This window comes from Mustela nigripes, chromosome 5 (genome assembly GCF_022355385.1).
Source record: "Mustela nigripes isolate SB6536 chromosome 5, MUSNIG.SB6536, whole genome shotgun sequence".
Classification (NCBI taxonomy): domain Eukaryota; kingdom Metazoa; phylum Chordata; class Mammalia; order Carnivora; family Mustelidae; genus Mustela; species Mustela nigripes.
Window position 1 is genome coordinate 30,287,459 of NC_081561.1, and position 19,578 is coordinate 30,307,036.

The following is a 19,578-nucleotide window of genomic DNA, read 5'->3' on the forward strand; positions in this document are numbered from 1 at the left end:
GCACAAGCAGCAAAAGCAAAAATACACAAGTGGGACTACATCAAATTTAAAAAAACATCTGCACAACCTAATAATCAGTCAAATGCAAAGGCAACCTAAGGAATGTAAAAAAAAAATTTCTAAATCTGACAAGGGGTTGATATAAAGGTACTCATACAAATCAATAACAAAGAAAACAAACTGTTTTAAAAGTGGGCAGAGGAGAACATCCGGGGAAGAGGGCAGAGTCGGATGATCTTAAGCTCACCTCATCCAATGGATACAACTAGGAAACATCCACACCATTGTAAATAACCTAGAAAACCACGTGAAGGCTGGCAGAATAGACTCTCCACAGCTAAATAGAGAGAAGAGGTCACATTCAAGAAGCAAGGAAGGGAAGAGATGATGTTGGGAACAAAATGGACCCACCGGACTGTCCTCAGGAGGGAGGATGCTGTGGGCTCATAGCAGGGAAAGAAGCAGACCTTCACTATAGGTTCTCCAGGAACAAGGAACCCATACAGGGAAGATGAATCCCTATAATATTTGTCTTTGACAACCAGAGTGATATAATTTTGCAGGTTCTTAGCATCAGCAAGGCTTAACACTTGGAACTTTAAAAATCAGCAGACCTGACCCCTGGGGAACCAGAGGGCAATAGGAAACCGAGTCCCAGCCTTTAAAAAGACAACACAAAATACAGCCCCAGGGAGATGCAACACATAGGCAGCAGTTTCAAAACTGCCTGGAGTATACAGGAGACAGTTTTATTTACTAAACTCAGAGCACATGCTGGAGTGGCAGGGATCTTTGGGAGACTTCCTCAAGAACAAAAAAGCTAATGGGTGTCATTTTCATCCCTTGCTACCCACCCTAGATGCACAGACACCTGCAGGAACCAGCATAGAACCGACATCTGCTACTTAATTTACTAACAGTGCTCCCCACCCACACACTTTCTTATTGACACACTTACTTCAACCAGACCTTATCTCTGGGATCACTCTCACATTGGACCTATGCAAACCTTGATAACACCTCATACCCATTCCTGCCTTCTCTTGTGGATCTGCTTCCTACAAAACTTCTGGCCAGAGGCCATCTGAAGCAATGCCACACTCCTGGCAAGAGGCAAGCAGCCCTGACAGGAGCCAGCATCACTGCAAAGTAACTCCTGCCCAGGAAAGAGGGAAGATAACCACACACATGTGTCTAGTTACAGCCCCAGCAGTGGACTGGGGGCAGATATCTGGTCTGAGTGTAGACATCTGGTCTGACTGCAGGCTCCAACCAACAACAAAAGCTCAGGAGACAACACAGAGAAAGGTAGCAATTCAGTGCTACCCTATCTCTGGCAAACAACTGGTCTGATTCAGTTCAAGCCTGATGATCTTAGTCCGGAGAACCTAAAGTAAAGGTCTGCTTCTTTCCCCTCTGTGAGCCCACAGCATAGGGCCAATGCAGGCCCAGACTACCCCATAAGTAACACAGGGACCACTGCTGAAGCTGACAGAAAAAAATTTGCAAATAAAAGGAAAGAAGAAGCCACAAGGAAGGTAAGAAGTGTAAAGCAATGGTTTGAGGAGAAACAGATGAAGGGTTCTGCATAGAGGAGGGAGCCATGGTCAGAGATAAAGGCAAGAAAGACAGGATTACACAGATGAAGGAGATTATACATGCAAGAAGAACACTTCCCCAGAGCCACTGGCTGGGAAAATGAAGGGAGCTGATATTCATGAGTTCTTGCTACCAGTGGGACTAAAAGACTGGAGTTTAAATGGCCAGGGGGTAATCTGAAGAATGCTTGGGATACATAGAGTGTTGGGGAGAGGTGATTCCCTCTTCCTAGAGCTGGTCCCTGAGAGGCAGAGTTCAGGGAGATGGCTCTTCAGGACAAAGGAGCTGGCCAGTGCCTTATCCCTCCCCCACATCTCAGCACAAACACAGAAAGTAGCCTTAGACCTGAATTGGCTGCCTAACCTGCTTGCACCAAGTCCCACACCTCTGTGCTCTAGGATGACTACCCATCTTGGGCAAGTATGCCTCTGTCCCACATGGCAGTCCCCTTCCCCAGAAGACCAGAAGAAACCCCATTCCACACCATGCCTCCCAACCAGAGATTCTGCAAGGCTTCTGTTCTAGTGGAAATAGTATCAAGTCTCATTTAGCAAGAATACCAGAGCATGCCTAATTAAAACTTGCCACTTTCTAGGCAAGGACCAAAGATTGCCCACTGCAGACAAGGAGAGCCTCTGCAGACAACTGCCCTGAAAAAATGAAGCAACCAAAACACAACAGCACACCAGCACAACACACACCGGACACAGCCCCTGAAATTCCTTGCCAGGCTCTGGACACAATATGAGCTCTTTTTCATAAACCAATTACCTCAGGAGCAGGAAATTTTTTTTTAAGATTTTATTTATTCATTTGACAGACAGAGATTACAAGTAAGCAGAGAGGCAGTCAGAGAGAGGAGGAAGCAGGCTCCCCGCTGAGCAGAGAGCCCGATATGGGGCTCGATTCCAGGACCCTGGGAGCACAACCCGAACCAAAGACAGAGGCTTCAACCCACTGAGCCACCCAGTCACCCCAGGAGCAGGAAATTTAACAGGCTTTTCTTACACAGAGAAAAAGTCAGAGACATAGAGGAAATACCAAGACAAAGGAATTCATTCCAAATGAAAGAACACAATAAGGTCTCGGCCAGAGATCCAAATGAAACACATATAAGTAACATGACTAATGGAGAATTTAAAGCAACAGACATAAGGATACTTGCTGGGCTTGAGAAAAGAGTGGAACACTTCAGAGACGTCCTTATCACAGAATAAAAGAGTTAAAAAGGAATCAGTCAGAAATGAAAACTGCAATAACAGAGATTGGAAACAGGATGGATGCAATGAACACAAGGCTGGAAGAAACAGAGGAATAAAGAGATACAGAATGGAAAATAATGAAGCTGAACAAAAGACAAAAAGAATTACAAAACACAACAACAGACTTATGGAGCTCAGTGACTTCATAAAAAGTAGTAACATCTGTATCATAGGAAGAAGAACAGAGAAAAAAGAGGGCAGAAAATTTATTGGAGGAAATAATAGCTGAAAACTTCCCTAATATGGGGAAGAAAATGGACATCTAGGTCTAGGAGGTACAGAGAACTCTCATCAAAATCAACAAAAGTAGGTTAACATCAATATTATAACTAAATTTGCAAAATATACCAATAAAGAAAAAATCCTAAAAGCAGCAAGACAAAAGGAGTCCTTAACTTATAAGGAGAGACCCATAGGCTAGACACAAATTTCTCAACAGAAATTTAGCAAGCCAGAAGGCATAGCATGATATATTCAACATACTGACTGGGAAAAATCTGAAGCCAAGAATACTCTATCCGACAAGGTTATCATTCAGAATAGGAGTAATAAAGAGTTTCCCAGACAACAAATACTACAGGAGTTCATAAGCAGCAAACCAGACCTCCAAGAAATATTAAAGGGAGATTTTTGAGTGAAAAGGAAAGAACAAAAGTGACATAGACAGGAAAGGAACAGAGAAAATCTGCAGAAACAACAAAACAGGAATAAAATGGCACCAAACTCATATCTATCAATAATAACTCTGAATGTAAATGGACAAAATCTCCAATTAAAAGACATAAGGTGTGAAAATTTAAAAAAACACCACCCATCTATATGCTGCCTATACAAGACTCATTTTAGACTTAAACATAACTGCAGCTTGAAAGTGAAGGGATGGAGAAATATTTATCATGCAAATTTTTGTCAAAAGAAAGCCAAAGTAGTAATACTTATATTGGACAAGCTTTAAACCAAAGACTGTAACAAGAGATGAAGAATGGCACTATATCATAATAAAGGGGACAATGAACAAGAAGTTCTAACAATTGTAAATATTTATACAGCCAATATGGGAGTGCCCAAATATATAAAACAATTAATTAACAACATAAAGGAATTCATTGATAATAATACAATAATAGTAGTGGACTTTAACACCCCACTTATATCAATGGACAGATCATCTAAATAGAAAACAAACAAGGAAGTAATGGCTTTTAATGACACACCGGACCAGATGAACTTAACAGATATATTCAGAACATTCCATCCTAGAGCAGCAGAATACATTTTTTTCAAGGGCACATGGGATCTTCTCCAAAATAGTCACATACTAGGTCACAACTCAGGCTTCAACAAGTACAAAAAGATTGAGATCATAACCAGGCATATTTTCTGACCACAATGCTATGAAACTTGAAGGTAACCCCAAGAAAAAATTTGGAAAGACCACAAATCCATGGAAGTTAAACAACATGCTGCTAAACAATGCATAAGTCAGTCAGGAAATCAAAGAGGAAAATTTTGAAAAATACATGGAAACAAGTAAAAATGAAAATACAACACTCTAAATCTTTGGGATGGAGCAAAAGTGGACCTCAGAGGAACATATATAGCAATACAGGCTTACTTTAAAAAGTAAGATTAAAAATCTCAAATAAGCAACCTAACCATACACCAAAAGGAACTTACACCTAAAGAGGAAAAAGAAAAAAAAGAAAGAAAAAAAAAAAAAACTAAAGCCAGCAAAAATGAAAAAGAAAGGACATAATAAAGGTTAGAGCAGAAAGAAATGAAATAGAAACAAAGAAGGAGGAGGAGGAGGAGGAGGGGTTAGAGGGAGGAGAAGTAGCAGAAATCAGTGAAATCAGGAGCTGATTCTTTGAAAAAAATTAATACAATTTACAAACCACTAGCCAGACTTACCGAAAAAAAAAAAAAGGAGGCCCAAATAAATAAAATCACAAATGAAAAGAAAAGAAGAGATCATAACAAAGAGCACAGAAATAAATTACAGAGAATATTCTGAAAAACTACATGCCAACAAATTGGACAATCTGGAAGAAATGGATAAATTCCTAGAAACATATAAATTACAAAAGCTGAAACAGGAAGAAATAAAAACATTTAACAGACTAATAACCAGCAAAGAAATTGAATCAGTAAAAAAAAAAAAAAAGAAAGAAAGAAAGAAAAAGAAAGAAAGAAATTGAATCAGTAATCAAAAATATCCCAAAAAACAAAAGTCCAGGCCAGATGGCTTCACAGGGGAATTTCCCACACTTTTCCAAAAAATAGAAATGGAAGGAAGACTGCAAATTTATTCTATGAGGCCAATAGTAACCTGATTCCAAAACAATATAAAGACTCCATTAAAAATGAGAACTATAGGCACCTGATGAACATGGATGCAAAAAATTCTCAACAAAATACTAGCAAATCAAATTCAGCAGTGCATTAAAAGAATCACCAGTTCGATATTCACAAATCATTCAACGTGATATGCCACATTAATGAAAAAGAATATAATAACCGTATGATCCTCTCAATAGATGCAGAAAAAGCATTTAACAAAGTACTACATCCACATATAATAAAAACCCTCACCAAAGTACAGTTAGAGGGAACATGCCACGACATAATAAAGGCCATTAACAAAAATCTTAATACTTAATACCATCCTCAGTGGGGAAAAACTGAAAGCTTTCCCTCTATGGTGAGAAACAAGATAAAGATGTCTATTCTCACCACTGTTGTTCCGCCTAGTACTGGAAGTCCTAGCCTCAGCCATCAAACAACAAAAAGAAATAAGGGCATCTAAATCAGCTAGGGAGAATTCAGACTTTCAGTATTTGCCAATGACATGCTATTCTATGGAGAAAACACAAAAGACTCCAACAAAAAATATTGCTAAAACTGATACACAAATTTAGTAAAGCTGAGGGATACAAAATCAACATGCAGAAGTCTGGTACATTTCTATACTCCAATTATGAAGCAGCAGAAAGAAATCAAGGAATCACTCCTATTTATAAAGACACAAAAAGTAATAAGATACCTAGGAATAAACCAAACCCAAGAGGTAAGAGATCTGTACTCTGAAAGCTATAAAATAAATAAAAGATGACACGCAAAGAAATGGAAAAACAGTCCATGCTTATGATTTGGAAGAAATATTGTTAAAATGTCTATACTACCCAAAGCAATTTATACATTTTAATTTAATCCCTATCAAAATATCAACAGAATTTTTTACAGGGTTAAAACAAGCAATCCAATAATCTGTATGGAATCACAAAAGACCCTAAATAGCCAAGGCAACCTTGAAAACGAAAAGCAAAGCTGGAGGCACCATGATTCTGGTCTTCAAGATACATTACAAAGCTGTAATGATAAAGACAGTATGATACTGGTACAAAAACAGACAAAAGATCAATGGAACAGAGTAGAAAACCCAGAAATGAACCCACCACTCTACTGTCAATTATTCTCAGACAAAGCAAGAAAGAATATCCAGTGAAAAAAAGACAATTACTTCAGCAAATGGTGTTGGGAAAACTAGACAACAACATGCAAAAGAATGACACTGGACCACTTTCTTACACCATACACAAAAATAAATTGAAAATGGACAAAAGATCTAGGAAACCATTAAAATCCTAGAGGAGAATACAGGCAGTAACCTCTTTGACATCAGCTGCAGCAATTTCTACTAGATATGTGCCCTGAAACAAAGGAAGGAAAGCAAAAATAAACTATTGGGATTCCATCAAAATAAAAAGCTTCTTCACAACACAGGAAACATTCCTCAAAGCTAAAAAGCAACCTATGGAATGGGAGAAGATATTTGCACATGATATATCTGCTAAAGAGTTAGTATTCAAAGCCTAGAAAAAAATAATCAAACTCAACACCCAAAACACAAATAATCCAGTTAAGAACTGAGCAAAAGTCAGGAGTAGATATTTTTCCAAAGAAGACACACAGCTGGCCAACAGACCCATGAAAATATGCTCAGCATCATTCATCATCAGGAAAATACAAATCAAATCTACAATGAGATACAACCTCATACCAGTCAGAATGGCTGAAATTAACAACATAAGAAATAATAAGTATTGGCAAGGATGAAGAGAAAAGGGAATCCTCTTGTACTGTTGGTGGGAATGCAAACTAGTGCAGCCACTCTGGAAAACAGTATGGAGTTTCCTCAAAAAGTTAAAAATAGCACTACCCTGAGATCCATCAATTTTCCTACTAAGTATTTACAAAAGAATACAAAAATACTAATTTGAAGAGATACATGCAGACAAAGATACAAAAAGATACATGCAGAGAAAGATACAAAATAAGCAGAAATAAAGAGAGTCAGATGAATAATGGCAAAAGTGCAGATAGAAATAGAAAGACAGAGGCAGAGATGCAATGAAAGCGTGAGAGTCACAACAGGGACAGAAAGGCATAAAAAGAAGTAGACATAAAAAGATCCAGAGACAGGGGGCGCCTGGGTGGCTCAGTGAGTTAAAGCCTCTGCCTTTGGCTCAGGTCATGATCCCAGGGTCCTGGGATCGAGCCCCACATCGGGCTCTCTGCTCTGCAGGGAGCCTGCTTCCTCCCCTCTCTCTCTCTCTGCTTGCCTCTCTGCCTACTTGTGATTTTTCTCTCTCTGTCAAATAAATAATAAAATCTTTAAAAAAAAAAAAAGATGCAGAGACACCCCTATGTTGACTGCAGCGTTATTCACAATAGTCAAGATGTGGAAGCAGCCCAAGTGTCCATGAATAGATGAATGGATAAAGAAGATGTGGGGGGGGGGGGTGTTACTCTACCATAAGAGTATTAGGTCTTGCCATCTGCATCAATATGGATGGATCTAGAGAGTATTATGTTAAGTGACAGACAAAGACAGACAAATACCACTTGATTTCACTTATATATGGAATCTAAAAAGCAAAATAAACAGACTCATAAATACAGAGAACAAACTGGTGGTCACCACAGGGGAGATGGATGGGGGGATAGACAAAAAAGTAAAGAGGATTAATAGGTACATCTTCCCGTTGTAAAAGAAGTCAGGAAGAGAAAAAGTCAATATTGTCAATAATATTATAAGAATGTAATATGGTGACAAATGGTGACTACACAACTATTGTGGTAACAATTGAGAAATGTATGAAATTGTCAAATCACTGTTTTGAACACCAAATACTAATAGAACATTGTATGTCAACTGTACTACAGCAATAAATAAAGAAACAAACAAATAAATAAATAAGGTGCAGAGAGACACACTGAAAGAGATACAAAGGACAGGAAAAACACATAGAAGTTACTTAAAAAAAAAAAAAAAAAAAAAAGATTTGTTGATTTGAGAGAGAGACCAGGGAGAGAGAGGAAGAGAGAATCTCCAGCAGACTCCCCACTGAACACAGGGCCTGACACAGGGCTGGATCTCAAGAAATTGAGATCAGGGCCTGAGATGAAACCAAGATCCCCACCCTTAACCAACTTAGCTACTCAGGTGCCACTGGATCTAGTCACTTCTATAATCAGCTGGACCCCAGATGTCTGTGTAACCTGAACAAAGTAAACCTGAATTGAGTTTCAATCATGTGAAATCAGAAACAGTACTTTTATTTTTAGTTATATTTTCTCAAAATAAAAATGGACCTTTATCAATGTGACTTGCCAAGATATACTGGAAACACCCTTGGGGTTCTCTGAAACACTAGGCGCCACTATACCTGTGCCAACATAATCCCACGTCACCTTACATACATGATGCTCACCACACCTAAAAAGAGGCCGGCACACCCTTAGGCCATTGCACGGAACAATTATCAAATACTCATGAAGAATGTGACTATCGAATCGATCTTCTCTCTCCTCTGCCTGCTCTTCACTTGGCACCCACAGTGCCCCTAGTTTCCCTTCAAGGAGCAGTTATGCTCCACCTACAGAAACTGGGCACTGCACTGGTTTCCTGCCTCCACCCAGTTAAGAAGACTCAAGGTACAGAGAACTCATAATCATGTTTAATCACTGTAAAATCTCTACATTCAGCTAAATGGCTTCAATGTGCTCCTCTTGCACCATCTGAGAAGGAAGAATGAAAACAGAAAAACCCTTGGGGCGGGAGTAGATGCTGCTGGCAGGGAGCTCATAGGCAGAGGCTCTGAAGCCCCCAAAAGGAAGCAGGACCTCAGTCAGATCCTCAGGGCAGGGGTCACAGGAGGTGACATGGTGACAGAGGCACTGTAGGACTCTGATCCATGTGGGGAAAAGAAGGTCTGTAGCTGGGAATTCTGGGCAAGGACAGGCAGACATTAGAGAAGGCAGAATCCCATGTATCCTCGGGCGTCAGCGCAGGAGCCCTGTAAAAAAGAGGGTGATCAGCACAAGGGACCCTGAAGGACATTCCCTCTCCCCTCCTCTCAGGGCCACTGAAGCATCAGAGAAAGCTGGGGTCCAGGGCATACTGTCATCACCTCTCCCAGTATCTCTGGAAAGGTGCAATCAACTCAAGAGTTTCATCACCTCTCCCAGTATCCCTGGAAAGGTGCAATCAACTCAAGAGAACAGGGCACTCTGGCTGCACACAGGTGTGGGAGGCAGTGGAGCAGCTGTTAGCCTTTCAGGGAATATTAAGCTTTTACTAAATGTAATGATAACTCACCTTCTTTCCACCACTAGTAAGTGGTGGCCTTTCATTTATAAACTCTCACAGGCAGTAGCCGCCAACATGAAAAACAACATGGTCATCATCCTGGTGTCTAACACCCAAGACGTGGCTCTGGTTCCACATTTCACGGAAAGATGCCACCAATGTTGTGGCCTGGTTCGGGAACAACTCTGGGTCCACCTACAGAAACTGGGCAAACTTCTCCCTAACTCTTGATCTCTGTCGCAGGGACAAGGCAATGAACTGAGCGCTCTCACCTCATGCTCTGCCCTCTTTCACCGGTGCCCACACCCCCACCGAATCAGAGCAGAACTAGTACCTGTTGGCGGAGATCCATGAGGTCCTACAAAAAGAAACGATACAGAAAAAGGTCTCATTACACAAACAGCCAGTCTTTCACTCACCCCAAAGGGAGGTAAGATAAGCAATTTAAGTGGAATTTTACTTTGTCCCTACCCATTAACCATAAGACCTTAACTGCCCTAAGTTAAATCCCCCAAAATGAATGAAACTGTCCCCAGTAGGAAGGGAAGCAGATGCTCTGACCCTCATAAAGGAGGAAGCGTTCAGAAAGGAGCCAGAGAGACAATGATGAACTGTCAGGAAGCCTTAGAATATACTCCACCTGAGACCTCCATGATGGGGCTCCTTTCAACCAGTAACATCAGAGTCCAAAGCCTTCCCCTAGGTTGTTCCATCTCCTCCCACCACCAGCCCAGCCTCCTTCCTTTCAGGGTCAGAAGGAAAGAGCTACATCTAGAGGCCCCCCTGAACAGAGGGCCTCAGGCATAGCCCTTCTCCCCCATTTCCCCAGAGCACCTTACCTTTCTGGCTCCTGTGACGGATGATAAGGCCCAGACCGAGGAAGATCAGCCCCAGCACAAAGCCTCCGATGCCACTCAGCATCTTGCTCTGGGCAGATTCCGACTGTGCTCCTGGGAGCAGAGCCTGAGTGTCAGGCTGAGTGTCCCCATACCCCACAATGTCCCTTTGGGAAGCCTGAAGTCCTGGAGGTGCCAAGCAAGCCCAGTGCTCCCTTCTGGCCACCGTTAGGGGAGGAAAGGACCCACTGACAGACCCTCATACCCAGTGGGTATGTGAGAGTAGGGGAAAGCTGGATCCTGCTCCTCCAGACACAACCCTAACCTCAGATTCCAAGATCCCTGTCACCAGCCAGAGTATAAATCCGTTAGAGTAAAGGACTGGGCTGTAGGTTCAGAGTATGGAGAATGATCTCTCTAGTATCTAGAGAGAGACAATGAGATCGAGATTCTTCTGATACCCCTGACCATGGGCATCAGAGTGACATGAAGAAGAATGGAATGGGATGGGCTGGAGGAAACTCTGCTCTCTGCCTTGTGGGGCCCATGGTAAAAGGAAACAGAGTGTCCCTTACGCCATTCCACTGTGATGGGGCTCTGGAGGCTGGGGTGCTCCACATGGCAGGTGTAGACATCTCCTCGCTGGGGAGTCACTTCCAGCATGACAAGGATCTGGAAGGTCCAGTCCCCATTCCTAATAAGTGGAGTGGACACCACACCAGCTTTCTCCTCCTGGTCATTCCGAAACCACCGAACTTTGATCTGGCCTGGGTAGAAATCTGTCACTGAGCAGACCAGCATGTTGTGGTGGTTCAGAACCTCCGTCCTGGATGGGGAGATGGTCACTGTAGGTTCCACTGAGGGGAGTAACAGACAAGAAAAGACAGTAAGATGTGAGACTGCACAGCAAGTCTCCCCATGGAGAAGAGTCCTGTCTTGGTACCAGGGTGGAAAGATCCCTGGATTCTGAGTCTTGGATTAAGATCTGAGCTTGGCCACTTTATTAGTTTGAATAAACATATGAGTCAGTTTTCTTTTCAAAGTCTGAATAAATCATAGTAATCATCCTATAAAAGTTATTCTCTTGATACTAATTGATAAAATGAGGCATTTTGAAATTACAAATTACTGCATTACACAGGATATTCATAAAATTTTTAAAAATAAAAATAATAAAGCAGGACTTCTCCCTCCACACTTTTTGATGTATAAAGTGGTTGCTAATCTCTAACTCCCAGGGTAGTGTGTTGTGAAATTAAATGGTGTAATATAGATGGTGTGTGGTAAGGTATTTTTCTAGACATAGGTGTTTATTAAATAACTACAATTAACTTGCAAAATGTCTACCCCTTAAGTGGATGGTGATGATTTGAGCAGGAGTTCCAGGGAAGGAGGATGAGTAGGGTTCAGGCCAAAAGAAACTTGAAACAATTTTTATTCAGTAATTTAATAGCATCAGTTTATTGACTCCAAAACTTCAGCTCTATTTTGACATTGGTTGAGATATTCTAAGAAATTAAAATTCTGCCTTACAACACCATTCAATACTGTTTATATTTTTAGTAAACACCTTTTTCTTAGACTTCGCATTCACAAACCCTAAGTTATTAAGATTGAAGTCACAAGGGTTACTTTAAAACATGAAGCAAAATAATAAAGTCGAATTAATAGAGTCAGTTTTAAGGCTTATTTTCCCTTCTATATTCTCTTTAGCTTAAGTGGATGGGTGGCCAAGTGCATTCATTCATTAATCCCAGGAATTCTCACACTACCTGGCAGTCACGGGGTCAGGTACTAGGCAGACAAGGATAACCAGTTCCTACCCCCCAGAGAAGACCAGGACTAGTCACAGCCATTTAATTCCAATTCTCCTGAAACTGTTCCAAAAAATAGAAATGGAAGGAAAACTTCCAAACTCATTTTATGAGGCCAGCATCACCTTGATCCCAAAACCAGACAAGGATCCCATCAAAAAAGAGAGCTATAGACCGATATCCTTGATGAACACAGATGCGAAAATACTCAACAAAATACTAGCCAATAGGATTCAACAGTACATTAAAAGGATTATTCACCACGAACAAGTGGGATTTATTCCAGGGCTGCAAGGTTGGTTCAACATCCGCAAATCAGTCAATGTGATACAACACATCAATAAAAGAAAGAACAAGAATCATATGATACTCTCAATAGATGCTGAAAAAGCATTTGACAAAGTACAGCATCCCTTCCTGATCAAAACTCTTCAAAGTGTAGGGATAGAGGGCACATACCTCAATATCATCAAAGCCATCTATGAAAAACCCACCGCAAATATCATTCTCAATGGAGAAAAACTGAAAGCTTTTCCGCTAAGGTCAGGAACACGGCAGGGATGTCCATTATCACCACTGCTATTCAACATCGTACTAGAGGTCCTAGCCTCAGCAATCAGACAACAAAAGGAAATTAAAGGCATCCAAATCGGCAAAGAAGAAGTCAAATTATCACTCTTCGCAGATGATATGATACTATATGTGGAAAACCCAAAAGACTCCACTCCAAAACTGCTAAGATTTTATTTATTTATTTGACAGACAGGGATCACAAGTAGGCAGAGAGGCAGGCAGAGAGAGAGGAAGGGAAGCAGACTCCCTGCTGAGCAGAAAGCCCGATGCGGGGCTTGATCTCAGGACCCTGAGATCATGACTTGAACTGAAGGCAGAGGCCTTAACCCTCTGAGCCACCCAGGCGCCCCTGGGGGTAATATTTTTATAACCTTGAAAACCTTTTCCTGTTTTAGTTGTAAAAATGTAAAACAGAGAGAAAAGCTGGAAGAGTAAGAAGAGTATATATTTAAAAATATACATATAATATCTATAAAATATATATATATATATAATTTTTCAGAAACTGTACACATCATGGATCTTTGTCTTTTTTTTTTTTTTAAGATTTTATCTATCCATTTAACAGAGAGAGGGAGAGAGATGACAAGTCGGCAGAGAGGCAGGCAGAGACAGAGGGGGAAGCAGGCGCCCTTCGGAGCAGAGAGCCCAATGCAGGGCTCGATTCCAGGACCCTGAGACCATGACCTGAGCCGAAAGCAGAGGCTTAACCCACTGAGCCACCCAGGTGCCCTGGATCTTTGTCTTTAAATACTGTAGTGTATATTTCCTAAGAAAATGACTTCTTTAAAGGAAGATTTTTATGTATTTGTTCATGAGAGAGAGAGAGAGAGAAAGAAAGAGACAGAGGGAGAAACAAGCTTCCCGCTAAGCAAGGAGCCTGATGTGCGACTCCATCCCAGTACCTGGGATCATGACCTGAGCCAAAGGCAGACATGTAACTGACTAAGTTACTCAGGCACCCAGAAAATGACTTTTCTTTATATAGCCAGGGTATACGCACCATTTCATTGAATTTAGTTATTTTATCTAATCTGTATTCTCATTGTCATATGGACTTTTGGAAAATATATTAAGTCCAAAATTATATTTCCATCTATGAATATGCTGTGTCTCTTCAATTACTCATGGTTTTATGCTCTATGGTAAATTTTTATAATTACAAATTTTAATATTTATATTTCTTGTCAATTTAATGCTCTGCAATATTATATTTCTGTTCCTATTTTAAATGGAAATTCACTCCCCTTTCTCTTTGCCTCCCCTTGTTGCTATTGTATATTTTATTTGTGGTTATTAGGAGCCTGGACTGACTGAGACAAGTGATCCTGCCTTCCCATATGCTCTTCCCTGGTTGGAGAAAAATGTGTTCAATGATATTGATGAGATTCTGCAAAGGCTATTTTCCATCATCCTTTCTTTTCACCACAAATCTTGTCTTGCAACCTTTTCCAAGGTCAGACAGTTACTCTCCTCCTGCAAGAGCTAAGTGTATATGTCCCCTCTCATAACCTTGTTTCCTTTTCTCAGGTAGGAATATCAAGGCGGTGTGTTTTGGAGCATCCATAGAGTTTCAGTAGACTACTTGATTTGGAAAGAAATCATCATGGATTGCATGGAGCACTGGGTGGTAAACATAAACAATGAATCATGTAACACTACATCAAAAACTAACGATGTACTGTATGGTGACTAACAGAACACAATAAAAAAAAAAAGAAAGAAAAAAGAAAATAACTCATCAAATCAATGTTTCAAAGATATTGGTAGTTGACTTTTAGAAGTTTCCTTGAAAACAAAAATGCAAGCAATCAGAAAATCCCTATTAATATGCAATGTTTAAAGATACCCAGTCTACATGAAGACAAAGGGTTTGGGATCCAGGGACAAGGCATAATTCCTGCTGGACAGAATAATCTTAATATCTGAAAAAGGCTGGGTATGGAACAATAATTCCCATCTGAAGGAAGATGTTAGAAATGAGCAACCTAAAGAGATTCTGAAAACACATCTCAGAGAAAAAGTCAAAAGAGAACCACCTGCCAGGCAGCAGCCTTGGACTTGCTACACATGCTAGCATGGATTCCAGACATCAGTGAACAATGAAAGAAGCCACGGAAATCACACTGAGAATGAACTGAAAACATGAGATGGTATAAAAGATCTAGATATCTCATTAATTTCAGTAAAAGCAAATGGACTAAACTTTTGATTAAAAGACAGAGATTGACAGATTGATCACAAAATATAAATGCAGGTGATAAGATTTTTGAGACATATGACTAAAAGCATAAAGGCCATTCCAGAGATTGATTGCAAAAGATGGAAAAGATCTGTCGTGCAAGTACTAAGTAAATAAAATTGTTATGTATATATTAAGGTCAAAAACTAAATTTTAAGGAAAGGGGCACCTGGCTGACTCAGCTGATAGAACACATAGCTCTTGATGTCAGAGTAGTATGTTCAAATCCCATATAGGGCGTAGAGCTACTTAAAAAAAAAAAAAAATTCAGGGAAAACACCTTCAGGGCAGAAGGACTCATGTAATGATAAACATTCACCCTCTTAAGAAAGATATAGCTACTCTAAGCATATATGCATCTAATATAATAACCTAAAATATAAGAATAAAAATACAATATACAGGTAGAAGATGATAAACCAAAGCATTATAGTAGGATATTTAATATATGGCTCTTAATTCCTCAGAGGCCATGCAGTAGAGAGAAAGGATATAAATCAGTAAGCTTGACCTAATGGACTTGGATATATTATAAAGTTATTGCGAAGGTTCTCATGCATGTGCTGAGTGTTGGATTCACCACAGTTTATTATATTATTGAAAACAAAAAATAGGTGAAAAAATAAGCTTGGATGAACAAGAGTGAGTCATGAACCAAGAATTAAAATCATTCAAAATTTTTACACCTTATGTGTGTATGCAGGGGAGACAGAGAGAGGGAGAAATAAAGATGGGGATGCATTTGACTCCATATAAACAGTCATGAATAACATAACCGAAATCCAGCCAGTGTAGGACAAGATTCCTTCCCAAATCACCCTTGTTTTTGATCTTCTGAAAAGAGGAGAAACCACTCAAATGATCTATTTGAGTTTGCATCACCTCCAATCTGTGGCCGTCTTTCTCCCAGATTCCATGGTTCCTTTCTTGCCCAGTTCTTCCCTTTACAGTCCTATTTATTCTCTGTACTCTCAGTAGCTGACCCACATGGAATTGCCTCCTAGCTCCTTGAGGCTCCGAGTAATAAAAAGCATAATCAGAGGATTGGAGAGAGAGAGGAAAGTGGGCTGAATTCTGTCCCTACCCTGCTGCCCCCACTCCAACTCTAGGCAGGTTACAGGAGGCTGCCAGTTTCACTTAACTAGAAGGTCACATATATCAGGTGGCTCTCTACACAGTACTCTCTGCCTCCAAGAACCCTTTATCACTCTGTTCCTTCATCCAGTCAGGCTTGAGGAGGGTAACCATGCTCCTGTTGTCCCTAGGCTAGGATACCTTTCTGTCACTATGGTTTGCTACACTCTGATGATCATAGCTTTGTAAATAGATGCGTTATTAAATAAATTCTATTCAAATTAACCAGTTTGAGTTTCCAAGCGTATTCCTGCCTTATTAAATAAATTCTATTCAAATTAACCAGTTTGAGTTTCCAAGCATATTCCTGCCAGGAACCTGACTGATACACATTTAAATCCAACTTCCACCTGCCTCTTTCCTCCCAGAATGTCCCTGTTGTTGTTCTATGTTAAAATCTGATATCATGTCCCTTGATAGTGCATGAAATCTTAATATCTGTCACCAGTCATGGGGCCAGGCCAGGAAATACCCATAATTTCTATCTGTAGTGTCAGTAATGAAACACTAGGACAAAGGATAAAACATTAATTTACAGAGTAGGGAGTAAGTGGTAAGGATGTAAGAAATCAGACTACCTATCAGTGATGCAACATGAAGTCTCTTGGGAAATACCTCTACCTATACTAAATATATGAAAGTAGTAGAAGATTATTACAAAGACATACAAAAAGGAGCTAAAAATCAAGAAAAGCAATCTACAGATATTAGAAACCAAGAGGGAAATCCCAGCTGCAGCTGAATGGAAGCTGAAACTTAATATTTGGGGCAGACACTGGGAAAGACACTAGTCAAAGAAGCTAGAATTATTTCATGCATATCATCAGTATTGCTCTGGAACCAGATCATACAAGCTTACAAGAGCAAACTATTTCATGAATCTATAAGTCAGTGGTTAAACATAGCCATTATTAAAAATTAAATTATGTAAATTTGTAATTAATATTAAAATGAAATAAATGCTAAACATTCCTCACTTCCTATTTAATTTACTGCATGTTACTCTTGTATATGCTTCTAGTTACAACTGTTGTAGGTATATGTTGAAAATGCTATACAAGGGTGTTCTACTGAACATCTCTTTCCAACTCTTCCTTCAGTGACATCATGTTGGTAACGTGAAATCAGCTATGCTGAGAGTATTTATACTATGGAAATCATGAAATGCTAGAAGTTGGGGCTTTATTTACTGTTTGGTTGATTATTTAGATCAGAGGTTGGCAATTTTTTTTTCAAGGAGAGATAGAAAAAAGGTCAGGCTTGTAATACATACAGGTTCTGTCACAACTCCTCAATTCTTCTATTGTGGTGCTAAAGGTGGCCTAGACAATATATATAAATGAGCATGGTTGAATTCCAATAAAGCCTTACTTAAGAAGACAGGCGGCAGGCCCACTGCCTTCAGTTTTCAGACCTTGATTTGGACTTAAGAAAGTGGTGAATGCAGATTAAACTTTGAGGGATATCATTTTTGTAGCCAATCCATTGTGAGTAACACAAAGACAGGAGAAAATATCCTTCCAATATTTGAAAACTATTACCTGACTGAGCAAAACAGTTATTCGCATCAATGATAAATAAAGTTATAACATGTCTTTTGGATTCATTTTCCTTATTCATCAATGTAAATGAAAATATCCATCAGGGTGTCAGGGTAGCTCAGTCTGTTAAGGCTCCAACTCTTGGTTTCGGCTCAGGTCATCATCTCAGGCTCCTAGAATAAAGCCCTGTGCTGGTCTTCACGCTCAACTCAGAGTCTGCTTGAGGTTCTCTTTCCCTCCCCCTCTCCCTCTCCCCATGCTCTCACTCTCTCTCCCAAATAAATCAATCTTAAAAAAAAAAAAAAAAGAGGGGCACCTGGGTGGCTCTGCCTTCAGCTCAGGTCATGATCTCAGGGTCCTGGGATCAAGACCCGCATCAGGCTCTCTACTCAAAAGGGAGCCTGCTTCCCTTCCTCTCTCTCTGTCTGCTTCTCTGTCTACTTGTGATCTCTGTCAGTCAAATAAATAAATAAAATCTTTAAAAAAAAAGAAATTATCTGTCTTATTGATAAAAATGAAACTATAAAATCTTGACCTTTTACTTCTGTAAAAATACCAAAGTAAAACATTGACCTAAAGCTAGTCCAGGATTGTGGAATTTGTAGAACTATACTATAAGACTTAGAGCCGCTTGCCAGGGGCATTATATATCCAGGGGCATACAGGACTCTCATAAGAAAAAAAAAAAAGCCCTCCCCAGGAGGGAGGGAGGGTTAGGAACCCACAGCCTCCTGGGCGGCGCCCTGTGGTCCCTCGGGGAAATAGAGGCGAGACAAAGGACGCCGGCTCCTGGGGCGTCCCTACATTCGAAGCCAATCCCTCTTCCCCTGTGTCACCTCCTCTAAAGGACAAGGAACACACCTCAAGATATCTGGGGGGGAGCAGGAGGCGCAGAGAAGAGCAGTAACTTGACCAGTAGACGGCGGTGTCAGAGCACGGGTGTCTCATCCCCAAGCTGTGAGCCCCCCCCACCCCCAGCTGCAGCCGGTTCCGCGGGGACCACAACCGCACCCGGGTCCCCCCCACCCCCACCGACCCTGCCCGAGCCCCGCTGTTTCCCCCGCCCGCCCACACCCCCCGGCGGCCCGGACCGCCGCCTCCTCGCCGCTCCCGCGGGGCACGTGGCAGGTGCGCGGGCGTCCCCGGTGTCCCCGCCCCCGTACCCCACGCCGGGTGCCCGGCGCCCCGCAGCGGTCGGGCAGGTCGCGCAGCCTCTGCAGAGCCCGGGAAGCGCCCGGCCGAAGAGGAGGAGCCAGGGGCACCGAGCGGGTGGAGTCGGGAGCCCGAGAGCGGTGGAGGCGGATTTCCTGGGCCCGGCTCGGTGGGGGCTACTATGGCGTTTGGGAAGAGTCACCGGGATCCCTATGCGACCTCCGTGGGCCACCTCATAGGTAAAGAGCGGGAGAGGGAGCCGCCGGGGCAGGCTTGGGGGACCCGGGGTCCCCTTCCCGCTTGACTCCATTCTCGGCCTCGTCAAAGTTTGAGGAAATCCTTCCCCTCCCCCTGCAACTTTCCCGGGGCACCGGAATCCCACCCACCCAATCGCTGGCCCCTTTGAGGCATAAAAAAAAAAAAAAAAAAAAAAGCCCTAACAAAAATAGATCATCTTAAAAAGTACAAAGACAAAACATGAAACACCCAGAATAATCACAAGGGGATAAATGAAGAGGACTTCTGGTCAAAGTGGAGCTGAGACTTTGTTATTGGATAAATCCATCCACTCCACAACTGCAGCACTGACAGACAAATGAAAAAGGAAGAAAAAAGAAATTGGAGCTGTTGGAGGGCCCATGCTGTCCATGCCAGAGCTAACAAACCCTAAGTGTGGCACTCCATGCCCCACACACACATTAGCAGGCCAGTGTCTATTGGTCACCTAGGTGCAGAAAGGGACTCAGGCCCAACAACTCCTGTCATTCTGCCAG

At 41.4% G+C, this 19,578-nt stretch overlaps 1 protein-coding gene across 1 annotated transcript; it reads right to left on the bottom strand.

The window, feature by feature from the left end:
• Positions 1 to 8,859: 8,859 nt before the first annotated feature.
• On the bottom strand, positions 8,860 to 19,115 carry LOC132018592 (uncharacterized). Its single transcript, XM_059401529.1, has 5 exons — positions 18,690 to 19,115; positions 10,925 to 11,321; positions 10,353 to 10,463; positions 9,848 to 9,871; positions 8,860 to 9,220 (listed from the first exon to the last, which is right to left on the bottom strand). The coding sequence occupies exons 1-5, from the start codon at positions 19,113 to 19,115 to the stop codon at positions 9,207 to 9,209; spliced, it is 972 nt and encodes a 323-aa protein (XP_059257512.1). The 3' UTR covers positions 8,860 to 9,206.
• Between the last annotated feature and the right edge of the window lie 463 nt (positions 19,116 to 19,578).

What these genes read in the sequence shown, in the direction of transcription:
- LOC132018592 (XM_059401529.1), bottom strand. Translation starts at nt 19,115, where the DNA reads ATGGAGTCAAGCGGGAAGGGGACCCCGGGTCCCCCAAGCCTGCCCCGG. An exon ending in AACAGCGGGGCTCGGGCAGG is followed by an intron (nt 11,322 to 18,689) that starts GTCGGTGGGGGT and finishes TCTTAATCCAAG; the next exon opens with ACTCAGAATCCAGGGATCTT. An exon ending in CCGTCACAGGAGCCAGAAAG is followed by an intron (nt 9,872 to 10,352) that starts GTAAGGTGCTCT and finishes TTCTTTTTGTAG; the next exon opens with GACCTCATGGATCTCCGCCA.